Source organism: Chlorocebus sabaeus, chromosome X (assembly GCF_047675955.1).
Source record: "Chlorocebus sabaeus isolate Y175 chromosome X, mChlSab1.0.hap1, whole genome shotgun sequence".
NCBI classification, from domain to species: domain Eukaryota; kingdom Metazoa; phylum Chordata; class Mammalia; order Primates; family Cercopithecidae; genus Chlorocebus; species Chlorocebus sabaeus.
In genome coordinates, this window is record NC_132933.1 from 84787370 (window position 1) to 84810388 (window position 23019).

The following is a 23019-nucleotide window of genomic DNA, read 5'->3' on the forward strand; positions in this document are numbered from 1 at the left end:
TGAGATTCAGACCTGGCCACCTGGCTTCAGAGCCTGCATTTCTTTTAACATTTTATTACGAAGAATTCCAAACATAAACAGAAATTGAAAACAAACATATTGAACTCCCCACATTTCAGCATTTAAGAACATACACCCAGTCTTATTTCATCTATACCCTTACCTGTTCCCCCAACCTACTCATCATGTCATTTCATTTGTAAATGTTTCAGTATATATCTCTAGAAGAGAGGAACTCTTTTAAAAGCAAAACCACAATATCATCATCATACTTAAAATAAAACAAAACAGTGATTCCTTAGGATCAACTATCCAGTCAGTATCCACATTCTCCTATTATCTCATTTTGTTAGAAAAAATCAGTATCTAAATAAAATCCATGTATTGCAATTGGTTGATATATATCTTAGGTTTCAATTTGCTGGCTGGAACCTCTGTTCTTAACCACTACACTCATAAAGTTTTTTATGACTATGGTAGGTGACCGTTTCTTTACAGCAGGCATTCTCAATCTGGGGTTTATTGACAGCTTCAGAAGGCTCTGTGAATCACTTAAAAATTAGTTTTCGAAATTTTGGCTATATTTGTGTGGGTTGATTTTTCTAGGGAGATGGTCCCTAGGTCTCATTAGGGTCTCAAAAGCTTTCAGTAAGTCTCAGAACCACTGAAAAACATGTACTAATGTCAGAGGAAATTGTAGACCACAAAAGCTGGGGAAAGAACAGTTGGAGGTTTCCTTCTGAGTTGGAGAAAGAAGTTAAAGTATGTTATGTTGATTAACTTAAAATTTGAGAGACCTTAACAAAATACTTTTCAGAGAAGTGGTTAAGAATTAACTGATGATGTCTTCATTTGCAAAGAATAGAATATGCCGTTGATTGGGGACTTTAAGTCTTTTTTGAATGACATATTCCTTTAATAAAACCTCTTGGTTTATTGTGGCTTATTGAATTGTGGTGGTGAAAATCATACACGGATCTTGAATTCCTTATTTGGATTGGATCTGTGGCTTTACATGAACTGGGAAAGGTAGAGAATGATTCTGTGGGATATAGTTGGTTTGTGCCACAGTGACATAACTGCTTTGAAAATGTACACAAATTTTCAAAATTAAGTATGTATGCATGTATCAAAATGAAAAGGTTTTAAAAGTTATCATTAATCTTTCCTCTTTGCACCAACTTTTCCCAGATGAAATCCAACATCAAACACCGAATGGTACTATCACCGGCAGCATAGAAACCCCCAAGCCACCACAACACCCCAAACTACCTATTCAGAGGAGTGGGGAAACTGATCCTGGGAGGAAGTCCCCAAGCAGGCCTATTTCGGATGGCAAGTTGGAGCCCTGCCCAGAGGTGGATGTGGGGAAGTTGGTGTCTAGGCTACAGGATGGAGGGACCAAGATTACCCCAAAGGCCACCAATGGACCCATGCCAGGCTCTGGGCCCACCAAGACCCCCTCTTTCCACATAAAGAGACCAGCTCCCCGGCCCCTGGCCCATCACAAGGAGGGTAAGTGCTTGGGAATCCCATGGGAGCCAGAGCTGAACCTAACTGCTTTTCACCTTGAGATCCTTCTGAGTTTGGAGATATATTTAAGTGGCATTCTGTTCCGGTTTACTACCACTAATATTGGAACAGTGGGCAAGATCACAATAATCAGTCACAATAATCACTAGAATGTAAGCTCCGTGAGGGCAGGAATTTTTTACCTGTTTTATTTACCTCTATATCCCAAGTGCTATGTGCCTGGCACTGTACTAATTGCTGATATACTATTTCTCATCCTCACAATCCCACTGTAAAGAATGTATTATTATTCTTTTTTTTTGAAACGGAGTCTCGCTCTGTCACCCAGGCTGGAGTGCAGTGACGTGATCTCGGCTCACTGCAGCGTCCGCCTCCCAGGTTCAAGTGATTCCCCTGCCTCAGCCTCCTGAGTAGCTGGGATTACAGGCACTTACCACCATGCCTGGCTAATTTTTGTATTTTCAGTAGAGACAGAGTTTTGCCATGTTAGCCAGGATGGTCTCAAACTCTCGACCTCAGGTGATCGACCCGCCTTGGCCTCCCAAAGTGCCGGGATTACAGGTGTGAGCCACCATACCTGGCCAAGAATGTATTATTCTTGTTTTTTTGTTTTGTTTTGTTTTGTTTTGTTTTGTTTTTTTTAAATTAGGAAATAGAGGCTGCTGTAGGTAAGTGACTTGCCAAAGATTCACAGCTAGTAACTGGCAGAGCTGGGAACTAAATCTTACCATGTCTCACAGGCACCAAAATCAGCGTTCTTTCCCCTGAGGCAGAACAATCATTTTACCTTCCTATAAGAAGCTGTGAATCTGTGAACCCTTGTTTTCTCATTCTCCCTTTCGAGTTTGGGAGAAATAGGGACAAAGGGGCACAACTTCTGCCAAGCTCTGAACTTTTGAAATTATTGCAAATTCAAGGTGTGGCTGTCTTCAGCAAATTTAATTAACTATTACATGTTGAGACTCATGTTGAGAGATTGGGGCTAATCCAGAGGGGAGTTTTAGGGGACATAATTCTATGAAGATAGTAAGATATAATGGACAAAATAAAGATTTGAGTATCAGAAAGGCTTGGATCCAAGTCTTAGCTCTTTTACTTTGTAGCTTTAAGGAATTTCACAGTATAGCAAAATGTAAAACCTTAAAAAAATTGTTAAGAATAATTTATTTGACAAATATTTATTGAGTACTGACCATGTACCTGGTCCCATTCTACATGCTGAAGAAATGAATAAGACTTAATGAAGTCCCTGTCCTCTTGAGGTTTAGATGAGAGAGCTTGGCAGACTACGGCCTGTGGACCCGATTGGGCCCACTGCACTGCCTCTTTTTATATAGCCTGTAAGCTAAGAATTATTTTTTTACAATTTTTAATGTTTGGAATTAAAAAGGAAATAATATTTTATGACATGAAAATGTTGTGAAATTCAAACTTTGTCCATAGACATAAATACACCCCTTCATTTACATGTTGTCTATGGCTGCTTTCATGCCACAACAGCGGAATTGCATAGTAGCAACAAAGACTTTATGGCCTGCACAGCCTAAAATATTAACTGTCTGACACTTTACAGAAAAAGTTTGCTGGCCTTTATCTTAGATTCTAGAGTACTGATAAGAAAACATGAGGCCCAGAATGGGAATCTGGAGGTTGGGGAAAGGTAGAATAGCAAGGAAATGGCAGGAATGGAGTTAGTATACAAAATATTTGCCATGAATCCTTAAACACTTGGTGGAGCAGTGTCATAGATTTGGTTCCAAACTTTCTAGAACAAACAAAAAGAGAGAAACCAATGGTTATATAACTAAGTTCCTAAGGTAAAAACAAGCCAATTGTTCAGGTAAACCATAACTTTTCTGGTTTTGAGGCCAGGAAAAAGTTTCTTCCATGGATTATTTCATATAACAACCTCAGTATGAACCAACGGCATTGTCTCAGAACACAATTTAGTAAAAGCTATTCAATGTGGGGATGGGAGGGGGTTCAGTATAATTTCTACAAGTCCAGTACAATTTTCACAAGTAGTTGACTCTGAATGCTCTGGTTTGATCCACTGATGCTGATGTGATCACTCATGCTATCACAGTTGATTTATTTAAGCTGTTTTCACCTTGGTTTCCAGATCTGTAAAATGGGAAGACAGTTCACCTGATAGAACTATTATTGCTAGGATTAAAAGGAATAACAAAATATCTGGCTCATAATCAGCATTCAAAATATGATACTAATTTCCCTCCCCTGTCCCTCTTCTCACTATGATTTGGCTTTTCTGGGACATAGCCAAGAAAGGGAAAACTTTAATGTAGACCTCTGCTTCCATTTTTAAGTCATGTCATGACCTTCCTGTCAATCTGGGTAGAAGGTTGGGTAACTCAACTTATGCTCATCACAGTAAAATTTGTCTTGTCTGTTGCCAAGTCTTGAGATTGGCCAGATTCTATCAGCTCAGCGCACACAGTAACTCAGCCCTTCTTCCCTCCCTCCTGCAAAGTTCAATCCCAGTGGCATTCCCCTCTTCTCCTTCCTCCAGTCTTACCCTGGGCTGCTGGCGGCAGCTACTCTGATCTAATGGTCTCAGTTAATATAAGTACTGATCTGACTTGTTCAGTATCAGCCTAACTATCTAAATCTGGGCCTCAGCTTTGCCTGGCTTCATTTTCTGCTTTCAATCAGTTAGCAACAGGCTGGCATGATGCAACTTTTTTCAAAAACCCATGCTTCCAGCTTTGGCTACAGAAAGCAGAACTGAGGTGGTTTTTGCCTGGGTGGAGAACCCCCCAAACCTCTGGTATAGTTGCCTCTTTGAACCTTACCTACACTATCTATTTACTTCTTACTTCCTCCTTGCTCCCCTCCTGATTCTGGCTGCTTCTCCTAGTAGATTCCCCGGCATCTGAAGAGTTACCAGTTAAGCAAAAGCTGCACACAGCTCTGACCCTGTGCTATAACTGATAGTTGTTTGCTCCTGGTACTGGCCAGTAGCCTGAATGGCGGTATTCGAGGGAGGCAGCTGTTACCTCAGCCAGCCCAGTCTGCACCTTGCAATTGTCACCCCGTTTCAACTCTGTTGTTTAGGACTTTGCCTGCCATCCTGAGGATCAGTACACAGGCTCCATTGTGTTAGTGAGCCAACTGTGCCACAGTCCTGCCCCCATCTTTACCCCTTGCTTTGACTTAACATTTGAGTGGCCTTAACATTCTTCACATTTTTTCTCAGCAATTAAAAGTAACAAAAGCATGGTGCATGTTAAATTGCTTTTTTCCATGACAGTCAACTTTAAAATAAGAATCAATAGTGTTTGCTGATGGAATTTTATCAAGGATCCTTTTCTGTTCCAGACATGAGCTTGATACTTTCACTCTTCAGTTGCATCTAATCATTGTGATAGGCCTTATGAGGTAGGATTTACCCTCCCCTTTTTATAGTTGGAGAAACAGAGGCTCACAGACACAAAACAACTTGCTCAGAGTTACCTAGGTTGTAAGGTGCAGAGATGGGGCTTGACCTCAGCTTCTTGGGTTCAAGATTGGGACTCTTTTTCTTCATACCATATTTCTTCAGTTGCATTGGCTACCTTCTCCTTTCTATTTTTCTAAGGACCACTTACTTTTAGGGGGTACAAAATTATACAAGCATATTTTTTTCTGCCTTCATTTGAGTTTATTGCCTCTTAAGTGTCCTGACTTTGCAAAAGGCAGACATGTAGCTACCACAAAAGGATTTAGGACTTCCCTTTGGGTAATGAAGAGGGAGGAGGGCTATATCCCATCTACTTTACATGTATTTGTTTATTTAATCAGGCATAATCCTATGCAAAGGGAGAGACAAAGATGAAAAGCCATTGTCTCTGCCTTCCAAAGGTTCGTGGTGACACTGGCATGCAAGCAATCAGCCCCAGCCCAATGTGATCCATGTTCTAATAGGGGTGAGAAGAAATTCTAGTAGGAGCATGGAGCAAGGAGACCTTCATTCTACCTGAGGTATTGAGATGACAAGGAAGAGCACACCATGGACTAGGACTTTATGACATGGGTTGAGGGGCCCTTCTTAGCTCCTTTCCTCTGTCTTGGCTGGAAAGGAAAGATTGCATCTGGTGGCATGCTTTTGGGCTTGTAAGGCCTTGCTCAGTCACAGAGCCATCAATTCTCCACTGAGGTGACTAATGCTATGAGTGGCATTTGCATCTGCTCTAAAAGTATTAGGAACAGACTTGCTCTTGCAGTAATGGGTGTTGCTGGCCATTATCCACATTTTCTTGTTTGGACTTATGCTTTAATAATCTACTGTTTGGTTTTTATTCTCTACTTTTCTTGGAGCCTAACTCCAAATTGTTTTATAAGGATAAATAATGGCTAAGGAAGGCTTTAAGGTGAGCATGGAGGAGTGTCATAGAAAAAAAGAGATAATTCTAGGAGACTGGGGGAATCTACAAGAGGAAACAACCTCCTCCTACTCTGTGCCTTCAGGTTGGGTATAGATGAGTATAAGGAAAGGTGAAAAAAAGTTGCTAAGGTTGAATACTGATGACCACCAGTTCCCAATAAATCTGCAAATGTTAAGATTCTTTGGTTATGCTCATTTGACAGAGAGTAGAGACAGAGGGAACAGGTTGGGCTTGAGAGGGAGATCATGTTTGTAGTAAAAGCCAGGTTTTGGACTAAGGTTGAAAAGAAATTAAAAGGAAGTACAGCTTGGTGGAAAGACTACAGGCTCAAGAAACTTAGTGGTTGAAAGCTCAGGCTCCTGAATCTTCCAGATGTGAGTTTGAATCCTGGCTCTGCCTCTTCCTAGCTGTGGGACCTTAGGCAGGTTACAACCTCTCTGAACCTTAGTTTTCTCATTTGTATAATAAGGATAATATTTGTGCCCATAGGATTACTATAACAACAAAGTGAGTTCTCTACATGCCTAGCATATCAAAAGTACTCAATAAATGATAGCAGTTGTTTTGCTTTCATAGGAGACTATTACTAGCTACTTGATCTTAGTTAGGTCAGCTTTACTTCTTTGAGCCAGTTTTCTCAACTGTAAGTGGGGACCATACCACCATCGAAGGCAAGGATTTTGCATGGATTAAATTAGATTAACTATACAAAGAACCTGGTAAAATAATAGAGGCTTAAGAAGTGGTAGTATTATTAGGTAATAACCTCTCAGGAAATGGCAGGCATGGAAGATGGGGTGTCTACTCTTCTGTATTCAAGGCCCTTTGAGAAGCCTCAAGCCTAAAATGTAGATGGCATAAAAGAGTTCAGAGCTATATTTTCAACCCACAACCTGTCCCTACCATGCCAAACACCTAGGAAGAGGCAAACTAACCTCAAGGTCTAGCTCAATTCTCATTCTGTCCATGAAGCCTTCTGACAATCCTACCCCAGTTAGCTCTCCCTTGATTCACATATTTTGGCACCCGAGATTGGCCCTCTAATGTGGATGCTGATTTATAGTATTCACACTTATTTCCCATGAATATGACTTATATCCCCAACTCAGTTTTGAGCTCCTAGAGGGCAGGGGTCATTTGTGTGCCTTTGTGTGTGTGTGTGTGTGTGTGTGTATGTGTGTGTGAGTGTAAGGTTGGGCACAAAAGCCCTCACAAAACCCCCATGTTGAATACCATTCAATTTAGGTTTCAGAGAGAGAAAAAGAGAGAGAGAAAGAGTGATTAGTTGTTTTAAAGCAGGTTAAGTACATGTAGAGTACTTCAAAAGCAGCCTATAAAAGTCAGCTGGGTCTAACATTTAAGTCGGTGCAGCAGGCCAGCATGGCACATGTAATGAGCCTATGTAATGAGCCTGCATGTTGTACACATGTACCCTAGAACTTAAAGTATATTTTAAAAAAGTAAAAAGTCAGCTGGGAGAGATAGAAGCTTATAGACTTAGATCATTGGCTCATTCATCTGGAAAACAGTCCAGTTCCCATGTTATACTGGTTAAGAAATGATCTGCTGAAGGTCACACAGAAAGTTAGTTTTAGTATTAAGCATAGAATTCAGGTTTCTTGACTACCAGTTACATGACTCTCCCCTTTCTGCCTCACCAGTTTGACACTGTGGCTTAACTGTGACTGAGACACATTAGAGGCAAGAGAGAACAACATCGGGGTCTTCAGCCAAGAAAATCCTTTGTTGCTACCTCAAAACTTGACTTGTAATGAATAATCATTTGGAGGTAGCAATAAAGGGCCCAAGAGGACACGAGGTTAATGATGTTTGTTTTCCAAGGCCCTAGGTTCATGTTCATTAGGATGTGGCTATAACTTGGTAATGAATAGGGTTCACATTTTAGGGATGTCATCTGGTTCACTCATCAAGGAAACTGATAGCCCTGGAATGGGCATGGTTTCAGATAGACATGTTTTCCAGCTCTGACAGTCCAACATATCATTTCTTTACAATCCCCCCCTTCCCGTCCGAACTCTGCCTCCCAGCAGTAACCAGTGGAAATGGGACAGCACTCTCAGCTCTGCTACTCTGTGGGGTGCAGTGAGGAAGCAACATCATATGGCCTAGTGGTCCTCCATCTTGGCTGCGTATAGCATTACTTGGGGAGCTTTTAAAAATACCCATGCTCAGGGTCTATCCTAATCAATAAAACTAGGATGTATGAGTGTGGGGTCCAGGTACTTTACAATTTTAAAGCTCCTTACATGTTTCTAATGTTTCACTAGGGTTGAAGAACAGTGGTAGTTGGGACTACATAGGTTTCAGAAATCAGATGGACTGACCAACTCTGAAGTTACTTCTCATCTCTGAGTCTCTGTTTCCTCAACTGTAGAACGGAGATAATACTTTCTGTCTTGCAAGATTATGGCCAATGTTGAATGAGAAAATGTGCATAAACCACTGAGTACAGTATCACAGTATGTGGAACAGAACAGCTGTTCAATAAAGGTTAGCTAAAAAAAATTTTGCCAGTACTATTGTATTGCCATTACTATTATTATTATAATTTATAATTTTTTATTACTAATGATAACAAAACAGCAGACAACTGGAAAGACAGTAGATGTGGAAACAGGAGGTATGGGTTTCAGTCTTCACTCTGCCTTTTAACCTATGGTTGTAGGCGAATCAGTTTACTTTTCTGAACCTCAGTTTCCTTCTCTGTAAAATGGGGTTAATAAGACCTATTTATTCATCTCTCTCAAGCTTATTGTAAACATTAAGCAGTTATCATCTGGGAGAGTGCTTTGAATAGTATAAAGTACATTAGAAAAATTGGATTGTTATTATCATTTTGGTTATTTTTTTCTGCTGCAATTCTGTATACCCAGCCTCGTGTTAAGGGGAATGACATGTCCAGAATGTAAGATACAGACTAAATGGAGAGACAATTCATATGAGTGCAGATGAATAGTGTTTTGTTTCTTCCTTAATTAGAATACCAATCACACTGTATTATCATTATTTCTTTACATATATATCTTGCTCACCAGAATGGCTAGATGGATGAATTTTTTAAAGAAACATACATGGTAATATATAAGAACTTCACGAACATTTACATTGATGTAAATTACATATACCTACTAGGGTGTTCAGAGGGTTGAGATTTTAGCTGGGTCTTGAGGAATGGTTATAATACACAGGAGACCTAAGAATAGGGACACATATAGAGCAAGAAGCAGGACAGAGTCTGACACTTACTTACCTCTGCTGTATACTAGACATTGTCTATAGGTCATCTAATTGAGTCCTTAAAATCACCTTGTGAGTAGAGTTTTTTTTTTTTTCTTCTTCTTCTTTTTTTTTAAAATTATACTTTTAAGTTCTAAGGTACATGTGTACAACATGCAGGTTTGTTACATATTTATACATGTGCCATGTTGGTGTGCTGCATCCATTGACTCATCATTTACATTAGGTATTTCTCCTAATGCTATCCCTCTACCCTCCTCCCACCCCATAACAGGCCCCGGTGTGTGATGCTCCCTGCCCTGTGTCCAAGGGTTCTCATTGTTCAATTCCCACCTATGAGTGAGAACATGTGGTGTTTGGTTTTATGTCCTTGTGATAGTTTGCTCAGAATGATGGTTTCCAGCTTCATCCATGTCCCTACAAAGGACAAGAACTCATCCTTTTTTATGGCTGCATAGTATTCCATGATGTATACGTGCCACATTTTCTTAATCCAGTCTATCATTGATGGACATTTGGGTTGGTTCCAAGTCTAGGCTATTGTGAATAGTGCCACAATAGACATATGTGTGCATGTGTCTTTATAGTAGCATGATTTATAATCCTTTGGGTATATACCCAGTAATGGGATGGCTGGGTCAAATGGTATTTCTAGTTTTAGATCCTTGAGGAATCGCCACATTGTCTTCCACAATGGTTGAACTAGTTTACAATCCCACCAACAGTGTAAAAGTGTTCCTATTTCTCCACATCCTCTCCAGCACCTGTTGTTTTCTAACTTTTTAATGATTGCCATTCTAACTGGTGTGAGGCGGTATCTCATTGTGGTTTTGATTTGCATTTCTCTGATGACCAGTGATGATGAGCATTTTTTCATGTGTCTGTTGGCTACATGAAGAGGAGGGGTTTTTATACTCATTTCCCAGATGAGGAAATTTACCGTCCTAGAAGTGAAGTACCTGTCTAGGGTCCCACAACTTGGAAGCAGCAGAACAAGGTCTGAAAGCCAGGTCTACAAAACTCCAGACTCTGTCTCGCTTAGAAGTAAGGTCAAGGGTTTGCCTTAATGGGGCAGTAGGCAGACCAGTTTGAGTAGAGTAGAACTGATAGTTAAAGTCCAGGGTTAGTGCTTGGGGCAATAATATGGGACCAGCTCAAGGAGGGCCTTGATTTTCCGTAAAGGAGTTTAAACTTTTATCTTCTACATTTTAGAGCTGTTGGAAAAGTCTTTAAAGAACAGAAAAACAGTGTAAAAACACTTAAATTAAATTTTGTAGTTGTATTATATAGATTCAATTTAGTATGTTCTTACATTTACTGTAAATATTGTTGTAGAAAAAAATGGATGAATATCAAGATCCACTAACACCCTTGAATAGTTGCGTACATGTCTGTTTCAGTATGGTCTTCATCAGGCCATGAGCACTTTTTGTGGACCTTTTTTTCACTTGATATTATTTTGTATGCCTGTTTTTGTTTTGACCTGGTCTAAATTTTTGGCAGTTCACACATAATATATATTGGTTAAATGCTTGTATGAATTGAATTGTTTGTTTAGCCTTTGTGGTTAGGTCTGATTTTTTTTCTGATAAGATGCATGCTTTTGTGCCAATTGCTTTTTCTTAAGGTTTTTTTTTTTTCCCTCTTGGATTAGTCCATTTGGGCCTGTTCCCAAAAGCAGAATTACTGGATCAACAAGTATGAACTGTCTCATATGTATGATTTTGTATTTCATCCACATTGTTCCAGAATTCTTGATGCCCTCTAGATAAAATAAACCCAGTTCACATTACCACCTGCAATGTGTGAGTTTACCTATTTCACTGTAGTCCTATTATAACCATCTTATTTAAAAGGTATTTATATTTATTTTGTACTGACAAGGAAACTAAAGACACAGAGGCAGGAAGGTGAGTTAGAAGACAACTGTAATAGTCAAGGCCTAAGTGAAAAGACCTGGATTTCAGTGATGATAAATTTAAACAATTCAAATTCATCATCATAAGACATTTAGTAAGCACCTACTATGTACCTGGCCCTGCACTAAATATATTAGTACCTGATTTAATCCTCCCACTATGTCTGTAAGATAATATATTGTGGATCTTTATTATATAGTTGGGGAAACTGAGACTTAGGTAATTGATATGACACACCCAAGATATCTGAAACCCCAGAGCTGGGGTTCAAATATAGTCTGAAGGGATAGTTGCCAGAAAAATTACAAAAAAAAAAAAAAAAAAAATAGCCAGAATTGTTAGTCACCAAGAAGAAATGGAGGCCAAGGAAGTTGGCCCAGGTAACTCTCATATTGGGTGCCTGTTCATGAGTAGTGTTCTGTTTGGCTAACCTTCCAAGTTCCTGGTATCATTTTCTCTTCCAGGGGATGCCGACAGTTTCAGCAAAGTGCGGCCTCCAGGAGAAAAGCCAACCATCATCCGCCCCCCAGTGAGGCCCCCAGATCCTCCCTGCCGGGCAGCTACTCCCCAGAAGCCAGAACCAAAGCCAGATACTGTGGCTGGCAATGCAGGGGAAATCACATCATCTGTGTAAGTAAGGTTGTACCTTAAACTTGACTGAAGGCCTGTCCTAGGCCACTAGGAATGCTTTCAGGATCACCATATTAAGGGTATACTGTGCACAACCCTGGGCCATCCTTCACTTTATAGTCTAGGGAAATATCATAGGCCAGCCCTGTTGGGAGTATTCCACTCAATGCTCAAAGCTAAGGGATTTCTCTAAAGTTGAAACCTTTGATTCTTAGTACCTGCTAGGAGACCCATTTTTCTTAACTTCCTTTATCTCTGTCTGGTGATATTATTACCTTCTGATTTTAGCTTCCTTGGCTTAGGACATTTAAAAAAACTTTTCTTGTTATTTCTACTGGTTTTAAAAGTAATTTAATGAACAGATTCATTCATTGTACTCATGCTTGAGGCTTTTATTTTAAGCAAAGGGTATGATTTAAAATTTTTTTTCAAAATGACTTTGGTTCCCCAGAGAGCCTCTTACAGGGTAGGAGCTGAGCTGATGTCCAACAGGCCTTCCTGAGGCTGGGCTGCAAGCCAAGGAACCAGGGAAGGAGCAGCTAGGGTAGGACCATAGCAGTGCTCAGGGACCAGCTTTGCTTGGCCACAACGTGTTTGCCTGTCCTCTCTTTATTGACTGGGACTGCTCTCAGTATACTGCTTCCTGGTCTTCCTTTTTCTTGTGTTTCTTGTTTTCCATAATTGTAAAATTGGAGAAAAAGAAGAACAAAGCCTCCACAGCTTTGACTAATTAGCTCAGTATATTTACAAAAAGCCAACAATTATACTTTGAAATCAAGACTGGTTTCATTTATTTCCCCCAAGAAGAGCCTGACTCGGCAACATACTCAGAGCATTCTGAAGCAATGGGGATAAAGAGTGTCAGCTATGGCCTTAGGGGTGCCTATGGGCTCTGGGCCATTTCACATTCGGATGCGTAGGGCCTTTGCCAGCAAAGGCAGGGACTGGCATTGGTGTCTCATCTGATTCAGAGTCTCCTGTCCTTTCTGTTGGCCACTGGTTCTCACATGTATACTAAAGCAACTTATGGGACTTGGTTGGCTTCTGTTTGCAGGGTGGCTTCCAGGACCAGGTTTTTTGAAACAGCTTCCCGGAAAACAGGAAGGTAAGAGATAGAGGTGGCAAAAGAGAAACCAAATCGCCTTTTAATAACTGCATCCTTAGCATACAATTGTGCTCACTCTAGCATTCTCTCTTTTTTTGTTTCTCTACAGATCTGTCTCTGTCTGTCACGTTCTCTCCCCCAACTCTGTCTCTCCATCCCTATCTGTCTCTCACCTGTTCACCTGTGTTGTCTATTTGTCTCTCTCATATTCTTTTTCTCACTTGGTGTCTCTGTCCTTTTCTTTTTCTTTTCTTTTCTTTCTTTTTTTTTTTTTTTTTGAGATGGAGTCTCACTCTGTTGCCCAGGCTGGAGTGCAGTGGCACGATCTTGGCTCACTGCAACCTCTGCCTCCCGGGTTCAAGTGATCCTCCCACCTCAGCCTCCCTAGTAGCTGGGACTACAGGTACGCGCCATCATGCCCAGCTAATTTTTGTATTTTCAGTAGAGACAGGGTTTTGCCATGTTGGCCAGGCTGGTCTCGAACTCCTGACCTCAGGTGATCCATCCGCCTCAGCCTCCCAAAGTGCTGGATTACAGGCATGAGCCACTGCACCCAGCCAGTGTCTCTGTCATTCTCAATCTCTTTCTGTCTCTCTGTGTTTCTCTGCCTGTGTCCCCATAGTTGTCTTTATCTGTCCGTTTCTTTGTTCATGTCACTCTATATGTCTCTGTTTTTCTCTTCCTGTGTCTCTTTGTATCTCTTGTCTCTTTGCCTCTCCATTTCTTCATCTCTCTCTGTGCTCCTCTTTCTCTTTTCTGTCTCACAAGCACATATATATGTGCACACTTGTGTGTGCATGTGCATGCGAATACACACCAAGCAGTATCTCAAAGACTTTACACCCAATGTGGCTCTATTTTTTGTTAGTTTACTTATTTAGATTCCATTATATACTCAAAGGGCAGCTGACAGGGATATGTAGAATATTATACTCTAACATAAACAACCTTTGGGCCCCCATTTCAAGGGTAAAAGCTGGACTTAGGCAATGGTTCTCAAACTGGCTGCACATCTAAGTCACCTGGAAACATGGAGAAAAAAGTCACATATTCCTGGATTTCATTCTAGACCCACTAAAACAGAATCTCTAGTAGTGAGGCCTGGGAATATGACTTTTTGTTTTATTTTGTTTTTTCCCTCCCTCCCTTTCTTCTTTTCCATTAGTTTGTTATTAAAACTTCTCAAGTGCTGATGCAGACTGTCCAAGGCCTGGAATTTAGGACCCTTTGGACTAGAACATCTGGAGAAATATTTGGTTAGCCTTCAGGGACACTTTTGCGAGTTTGTTCCTTGTTGGTTATCAGAGAGTTTGAAATTGTTCTTCCTAACAGGTGACAGGAGCAGAACTCTTCTAGGTGGTCAGTTAAAAGCAGAACAATATACCTTTCCCAGCAGTGGAGTTGGGGTGGATTTGCCATCCTCTAGTCAAAACTATGGGGGCTGACTCACTAGGACATGATTCTGCACAGCAGTTCATTCCAGCTCTGCTTGTCAGTGAGACACCTGGAACCTCAGGCTGGGCCAAATTCTCCTTAGACAATAATTTACCATTCATTCTACCGTAGCAGATGAAAGTCAGATCAAGGCACCAGATTTCTGTTACTGATAGCATGAAGAAAAAAGTTTTCACCTCAGAAATTTTTAAAGTAAGCTTAACCAAATATCTCCCTTGAGAAAAGAAAAAAAGAAAAGAAAAGAAGAAGGGAGAAGAAGAGAGTCTCAAATATTCTTAATAAAGTGGCCTGTGCCTCCCTAGAATAAACCACTTGAGAAGTAAATAACAAGGAAATAGAACGATGTAAACTGGAATGAACTGAATATATCTATAGGAAAGCTTTTTAGAGGAGGTGATATATGAGCTGGGGCTTGAAAAAAGAATAAAACTAGACAGAAACAATGTTGTGGGGGGAGTTATTGATCTGCAAGCTTAGACAGGAAACCAAGGCATTGAGAAGGAAATATGTAAGAAGCAGGAAGAAAGTCCAATAGAATTTTTAAGGCAGGTAGACTTACAAGAGGGAAGCTATAGCCAAACTGGTATTGAGAGTATAAAAAGATGGGTAGCCACTACCAATGGGCTGGGCTTTGTCAGCCAGTGCTCAAGGAAGCCTTAGATCAACCACAACCTACAAGGGCTATGACCAAAGCAGGCACTTCAGGCTAGAGTATCACTCTACTCACCCTGTGTCTGGTCTTCTAGAACCTAGATTTAATCCTGTTCTTTATTCCTAGATTCTACTTTGGCAGGAATGTAGGTAAGACCAAAGTAGGTACACCTGCTCTCCAGTATGTCATGAGCTAACATCCTGGGTACCCACAGGCTCCTCCCACTCAGCATCCACATAGGGAAAGCATCCCTTCCATCTAGGCCTCCACCTTGTAGCCACCACTTGCATCAGTGCTTCCACAGGCTGGCATCTGCTCAAGATCCTCAGACCAGTCACACAGTCAGTCCCATCTGTGGTCATTGTTGCTAAGTTCTTCTCTCATCTCTAATGAAAATGATGATCTTTTTAAACTTTGTCTTGCCCCTTTTTGGTCCCCATTTGTATACCTGACTACAGCCTAGCATTTGAATGACATCAACCCCTTATTCATTTCCCTTACACAATTTAAACATAATAACTAAGAAGAAAACGAGTAATGGCTCATCAAGAACATAAAGGAGGGGAGGACATTTCAAAGAGGCCCAACAGCTTATGGTTTCAGAAGTTATTAGCGTTCCACTTTGACTAGAATGTGGCAGTGAAAAGAGGGAAGCTTAGCTGGGAGTGAGACCAGAAAGATGAATTGGAGCCAGATTGTGAAGGCATTGTATAACATACTAAGGTGCTTGGTCTTTATACTGCAGTCCATATGTGGATGAGTCATAGAAAGGGGGGAAGAACTTCAAGCATGACAGTCACATTCTGAGCTGACCAAGTTGTAGAAAGATCACTTTGGTAGTGGGAAAGATAGATGGGAGAGTAAAGGCTGGAGACCAGTTAAGGAGACTAATTGTCCTGGCAAGAGTCGGGGAAGCTCTGGCCTATGGCATTCCCAGTGGGAATGGAATAGAAGGGACAGATTTGAGAAAGACTCAATAAGACGTTGCTACGTTTTCAAACATGGAACATTGATGAACTGAGAAAGAGAAAAGTCTAACTTGGGCACTTAAGTAGATGGTACAATAATTAATCATGGAGAAGCAGGTTTTATGGGAAAGATGCCGTGCTCAATTTTGGACACAGTGATTTTGAAGACACAGTTGTTAAATTTGTACAAATTTTAAAAAGACACTTAGAGACTTAGGTAGAGATGTTCAGTGGGTAACTGCAACTTAGGCTAGCAGTTGGAGCTGGATGTACGTATATATAGATTTTGGGTATGTATACACAGATTTTGGTATATAGTGGGTGAGTACCACCACTATATAAGTCTTGGTGGGGGGGCTATTCACATACGCTATAATATGAATAGTAGCCTGTTGCGGGGAGGTCCCTAGTGTTTGGTGGCAATTGAAACCATGGATGGGAATAAGATCCTCCAGGGAGTAAGTGTAAACAGACTGGAGAGAAGAGAAAAACAGAGGGTTGAAGACATAGCCCTGGGGACCAACTGTTACACGCAATGCTCTGGCCACACTATAGTGGGTTTCATTTGCCAAGATTTTCTCGTCCCCCAGCTGTCCCCAGACAAGGGTAATTTAGAACTAATGCAAGCACATCAAGAGGCTGGACAAAGTTGGTTTGGTCTTCTAGGCAAAGGAGGATTCATCTTTCACATGGTACTTGTCTGTGTCCTCACCCTTATCCCTGTTAGAGATCATCACAGTATGTAGTTTGTGGTCTGCAGCCAGCTTCCCTGGGTTCTCCAAGCTTCACATAGTCTGGTACTCAGAGAATTGTTCTGGTGCCTGAAAGATGTCTTCACGTCTGGGATGCTGGGCTCTTTAAGCCTGCCAGAGAAGGAGCCCCAACTATAAGCATGGAGCTAGATGTTTTGAAACATCTGGGCTGAATCACTTCTCCATTTTTCAAATGACCTCTTTAGCACTGGCCTGGAAGGGTCCCCCATTCCCCCAATTTACCTTTCCAATCCTGATTTCTAGAATCTTAGTGAAATGTCTTTCTTTATCCACAGCTCTCAAGGCAGACTTCCTGGAGATGAAAGTTGAGGCTGCAAGTATGTAGTCCCTATTCCTGATTACAGAACCTTGTTCCACATAAGCCTTCATTACGGGATCTGATATTTTGAGGACTGGAATAACATGTAGATCAGAAGGGTGGGAACTCACTTCTATGCCTCAGTTCATTACCCTATCACTGCATGACCCTTAAATTTAGTGACTTTCAATTCCAAGGTTTTGTGTGATTTTAAGTAACCTTCCTCTTTTGTTTCTTTTTTTCCTAGCCAAACTATGACATGCTTTCACAGATTGCCTTTGAATCAAATTTATTAAGAATCCTAGGCTGTGACATTTTGGGAAAGTACATTTCCTTCTCTGAGCCTCAGTTTCCCAGTTTCTAAAATGAGAAGGTTGGAACCTTCTAAATTTGACACCTCTCAGGCCTTTAAGGAAACCAGGAACCTCCTTTTTGATATTATAACAGATACCAAGAGGCTACCTTAGTATCTGTAGATGGATTCATTCCTACAGACCAAATCATTATTTCAGTCTTACCCACCTGAACCTTCATTCTTAGTCCTTTATGTTTGTCCAATGCAAAGCACTTTCACATTCATTATTTCATTTAATGCATATCACATGCCAGGAGAAGGGAGGATAACATGTGTTCTAACTCAACAAATAAAGGAACTGAAGTTCAGAGGGGATAAGTGAGTTGCAAAGGTCACAGGAGACTCAGATGTCAGGGAAATTCCTTTCTCTACCGTAGGAGTTCTGATTGTTTGACTATCAGATTGCTGGCATGATGTGACCTGATACACACATAAATGAGATCCAAGTATCTGGAGCTTGGCTTTTCATGTGCTCCCTAACCTTCTTTTTTTCCCCGTCACTGCCAGTCCTCAGAGGTCCATGAGTAGATAAGCTTCTCCTTATCAGCCCCTGTGGAGGTGAAGTCCCTGTTAAAAGGAAGTTTGTAGTTATTGTACGACCATAAAGGCAGTGGGCATGATGTGGGAAGTAATCTCAGAGGTCCTAGTATCAGGCTTCTATTTCTCCATGTAGATTTTGGGGAATTTGAGTCTAGGTCAAAGGCACAAAGTGTCCAACCCTGGTCATAGCACCATCTTAGGCCTGTTTCATGAGATCTGACTTGTAAGAGCCTTTGCCCAGCAATCCCCTGTTGCTCAGAAGATGAGTTACCAATTATAGGCTTACCTACCTACCAAGAGAAGCCCCACTTATCAGTGGCTGGTAAGTATTTGACCAGTCCTCGCTAATTCCCTACTCTCTTCTTTCTCTTTCAGGTTTTAAAAGCTCTGGCCTCAGAGGACCCTTTGCAGGTTCTGAAACAGTCTTTCTTCTTCAAACCTTTGTGTGTGGAGTCATTTTGTGTTGAAGAGCAGCTCCTTCCTAGCCTTGCACTTTCAGGCTCTCTCTGGGAGACCATAAAATAAGGAGCATATGTCCTAGACAGTTGTTTGTATCTCCTTTGTATTCAGTCTTCATCCCCTCAGAAGGTCTGTTTTGAGTTCCTGTAACACTGTGAAGAGCTGGACTCCCTCAAGCCAGACTCTGCCAAAACCAAGATATCCACTTACCTGAGTCGAAGAGGGGAGCTCAGTTTTCAACTCTACCCTGAACTTCCTGCTTCCTCAGAGGGCCATTGAACTCTGAGAGTTTTGGGGGTAAAGACTGATCTCAGGGGTCTTACCTTGAACTGAAGGCCACTTGAGTTGGGGCCATTGCTTACCTTGGTTGGAGGGAAATAGAAATGTTTGCTGAACATTGGAGAATCTCAACATGTCTCCTACTGAGGATATGGACACTGGTGCCATGTCGGTGCTCTGGTGCTGCAGTATGTTGCCAAGAGCCTGCCTGCTCCTGCGGGGCCATGAGTGGGATGAGTGATGCCCCCACAGCCCCTCCATGTGGACTTAGGAAGGTGGCCTTCCTGCTCTTACACGCAGCCACTTAGGACAAATCTGCAAAGCATGTTTTGCATGTCAAAGCCTAGGTCTATTTGGATTATTCTTTCTCCCTTTTTTTTTTTTTTTTTTTTTTGACAGCTTCCTTTCCAAGCAATCAAGAAACAAACAAAAGCTGAACACTTTTCTTTAAAAAAAAAAGGGAGACTGTGTTTGGTCCTGCAGGAGTTCTATTTTGGGGTCAAATGCTAGAAAAATTGTTAACATGGATTGAGGCCAGGCAGCTGTCACTGTTGCTTCATGTTTGCCTTCTGCACATAAACTATTTTATCTCCTGAAAAAAGCAGTTCTTAACCCAGTGTCCGTGGACTCAGAAACTCCATGAAGCCCCAGAGATGGTATGCACAATTCCATGACAACATGCCCTTTCTGGGGAGATAATCCATAATGTTCTGCTAAATTTCAAATGGGCTTGTGACCCAAAAAAGTTAAGAACCACAGCACTTGAGTAAAATACCCTTTTTGCAATCCATATAAGCCCTTGATTGGAAGGGCTTTTCAAAATCATTTAGTCTAACTGCCCAGTTTCCAGTTGGGGGAACTGAGGCAGAGCAAGGTAATGATCACACCAGGACAAGATCTCAGGTCCCGGGCTCCTATGCAAGTTTTTTTTTTCCCGTTGTATCACACTTATCTAGCAAGGGACCTTGTGGTTTGTGGCTTTAATGTCCATCATTTCTGGGGGTTGGTTTTTACCCTGTTTCTTGAGTATTTGTCACCAAGTGAAAAATGTTAAGACATAATCCCCTGCCAGGTCCCTTTCATTTACTATCTCTATTATTGGAAAGGACCTAAAAATTGGTGTAATGGGGCAGAAATCTGAGGAATGGACGTTTCTGATTCCTGTTTGTTGAAGGGAAGTTGCTGGAAAGAGCATCGGTACTTGTTTCTGTGCAGATGCCTGGGCCATAGCTTATCTGTAGAGTCTGTATAATTATAATGTTGCACAGTGTGAAGGAAAGAGCTTTCCTACTTGCACTCTTCTACCAAGGCCCTATTAGTGCACTGAGTATAGTACTGACAGAGAAACCTAGATAAAGAGATAGAGAGTGAGTGCATGCACACTCATGCGCAAACCCCACTCAGAGATGCATTTGGAACAGTGCTACTGAAAGGCAGTAGTCATTTTCAAGACTGAATTCCAAACATGGTTTATTGGTGAGTTAGGAACATGTAAGGCCAAGTACACTGAGAGCCTTTTTGAAAGTAATTGAGTGGAAATTTGAAGCCATTCTAAATCAAGGCATATCTAGGTGGCCCCATTGAACCCTCTCCACTGTACCCAGTCTCAAAGGCCAGGTTGCTAAGAAACCAGGAGTAAAAGAGTCAAGTCACCATCATTTACCCTGCTGCTTGCCCCCAACAATAGTCTCTGTGAGGCCTTACTGACCTCACCTAGGAAGTGGTTTTATTTTTAAGCCCTGGTTTCAGGGCTGTGGCCTCCCTGCTGTATCCTGAATAAAGCAGACAGGTGTGCAGCTTTTGGCCATGAAAGCATGGCTAATAGGGCCACAGTCCCTTTAAAGAGACATGGTTTGACTCTGATTTTCTTGGGGAAAAATGCCACAATTACCAATGCAAACATTGGAAGATTATTGAGAGCCCTAGAAAGTTGCTGTGATCCCAGTAGAAAATATGTCCCAGAAATGTCATGAGATTGCTGTGTGTTGCCTGGGACACAGATCAAGGGCCTATTGTGGAGAGCTGAGGACCACCAGTCTGCCCGGAGGCCAGGGAGCAGTGGCTGAGTAGCTCTGCCCTTGCTCTGGTCTATACCTTAAGAATGCCAAAGAATGAATCTCAGCGCCTCTCTTTGGCACTCTGACTTAAAGTGCAAAAAGCTCCTGTGCTGAGGCATGCTATCATGGAATGAGACTGGTTTGGCCTGGGCTTGATGAATGGGTAGTCATTTTGCAGAGGCTATGGGAAGAGGGTGATAATAGAAGAGTGGCAACTATAGGAAATTATCAACATACCTTGGCCAGCAGGCTAGAGAATCTGGCAATGGATGAACTGAAACTGATGAACTGGCAGGGATAACAAAGAACCTAGCATTTATTAAGCACATATTTATTAAGTGCTCAGTGTTTCATATACATGCAAGTATTATTCTCAGTTTACAGAGAAAGAAATTATGTCCCAGGGGCTAAAGCAACCAGCTCAAGGATACATAGAAAGTAAATAAAAGAACTGTGATTTGAATCCAGGCCACTTTTAGCCCATGCTGTTTTCCCTTTGCCACACTGTGGTAGGTGTTTGAACAGAGGCCACATTGCTAGACTTGGCATGACTCTTGACTCTTGCCTGCCTACGAAATATTGAAAGGCAAACATTTGAAGGAGGGAGGGGATGCAGGTTCAGTTTATATGGAAATGCAAACTGGGCTGGAAGATATTGCTGAGTTAGGCTTTCTCTTCATATTGAGCTTACACATTTGGTAATGTTTGTAAGATGGTCATCTAATTTTATTTTGTGAAGTGAAGGATTTGTGTTTTAGTTGGTAATTGTTAAGTCCTTGCCTTGCCATTTTTCAAAAAGTAGAAAGGTCCTCACAGGTGTCTCTGTACTTCGCCAAGGTTGTAGCATGGGCAGTTTCAGTTTCAGCCTAAGAGACTGGTGACATCCACAAATGCAGTTTTAGAAGGAGAAAAGGTCTTGGTGCCTCTGCAGTACTTGATGTATTGGGGTCAAATCTCTACAAATTTTTCCGTGGTGATAGCAAAATCAAGAGGTGGCTTACAAAAAGAAATACTGAATTTTTATTTTTGAAGTTTTTGTTTTTTAAAAGGTTGGGGGTGTTCAGTCACTGAGGGACAAAACTTAGCATCTAATTTCAATTATAGTGTCATGAAGAGTATTTCTAAAGTAATTGGTTATCATGGGAAAGTATTCTCTTTTCAAGAAGTTCTTTGATTCTGTAATAACTAGAACAAATAAAGTAGTAAAAGAAGAAATAGTTCTGTGACTAGGAAAAAAATGCTTCTGAGAGAACGTAGATCAATTATACTACTTTTAAGGTAGCTGCAGATAAGTGGCCTTGACACATTACAAGCCCAGAAAAAGTGTCAGAAATAATAAAAAATTTCAGAGAGAATCAAGATACCTTAAAGATAAGTTTTCAATAAAGAAAAGCCTTCATTTTCCTGGGGGAAATGAAGCACTTGATGCCAAGGGCATTAGTAGAGGGCTAGAAAGAGTGTCTGTGTGAAAGACATATGCTATATCAAAATAATAAATGAGATCCTGGGGCTCATTCATGTGACTTTCAATAAAGTATGTAGACTGTCTAATATAAGTGGCCTCCATCTGCAGTTTTGTCATGGAAACAATATTTGAGCATATCTTTGAGACATGATGGTACATGGAACCACTCACTACCTACTGCTTGTGTTGACTTCTACAAATCTAAGGAAACCTAGGTAAAGAGTTCTTTTGCACCTAGGAGTCTCCATTTATAGTTTACTTTGAACAATGGCCTCACAGTTCTCTCAGACTTCACAACATCATTATGTGACAGGTGACAGGCCCATTTTACAGATAAGGAAACTTGAGGCTTAGGGAGCTGAGAAATAATTTGTCCAAGATTATACAGCTAGGTTAACTGGAAACTACAGAGGCCTTCCCATTTCCATTTTTAATACAATTCACAGCCCCCAGTAGTAAAGAAAAGAAATCCCAAAGGTAAATGGAGAAGATTATTAGAAATAGGAATGATAAACATCTTTAAGTCTTGCTACTCAAAATGTGGTTCATCATCAGCCTTGACATAAGCATTACCTGGGAGCCTACTGGAAATGCAGATTCTCGGGACCCACTCGAGCATCTGGAATCAGAATCTGTACTTTCACAAGATGCCCAAGAGACTCCTATGCACATTAAAGTATGAGAAGCACTGATATGAGGTATTTGAGACAGCAAAGCAGCTTGAGGAAGGAGTCCTTTTGGTGAGACAAAGACCAAAAGTGGTGGATAAGAATGGTCTGGTATGTTGGGAGTGGATACAAAGATTGAGTCCATAGCTACCTGTTTTTTTTGCATTCCTTTGACATGTGCTTTGATGACAAAGTTTCTCCACCTCAAAGAATAGTGAAA

The 23019-nt window shown here is 41.1% G+C and overlaps 1 protein-coding gene across 4 annotated transcripts in view; it reads left to right on the forward strand.

Moving 5' to 3' along the window:
• Window positions 1-22222, forward strand: part of OPHN1 (oligophrenin 1) — a 374614-nt gene extending 352392 nt beyond the window's left edge. For 3 of the 4 annotated variants that reach the window (XM_073013604.1, XM_073013603.1, XM_073013606.1), the window contains exons 21-25: window positions 1192-1515; window positions 11560-11725; window positions 12780-12830; window positions 16954-16995; window positions 18247-22222. In XM_073013604.1, the coding sequence (XP_072869705.1) occupies window positions 1192-1515; window positions 11560-11725; window positions 12780-12830; window positions 16954-16987 (575 nt within the window). In that variant the 3' untranslated portion in view covers window positions 16988-16995; window positions 18247-22222. The remainder of the gene's footprint in view (window positions 1-1191; window positions 1516-11559; window positions 11726-12779; window positions 12831-16953; window positions 16996-18246) is intronic. The other variant, XM_073013605.1, reaches the window with a different exon arrangement.
• The last annotated feature ends 797 nt before the right edge of the window (window positions 22223-23019 follow it).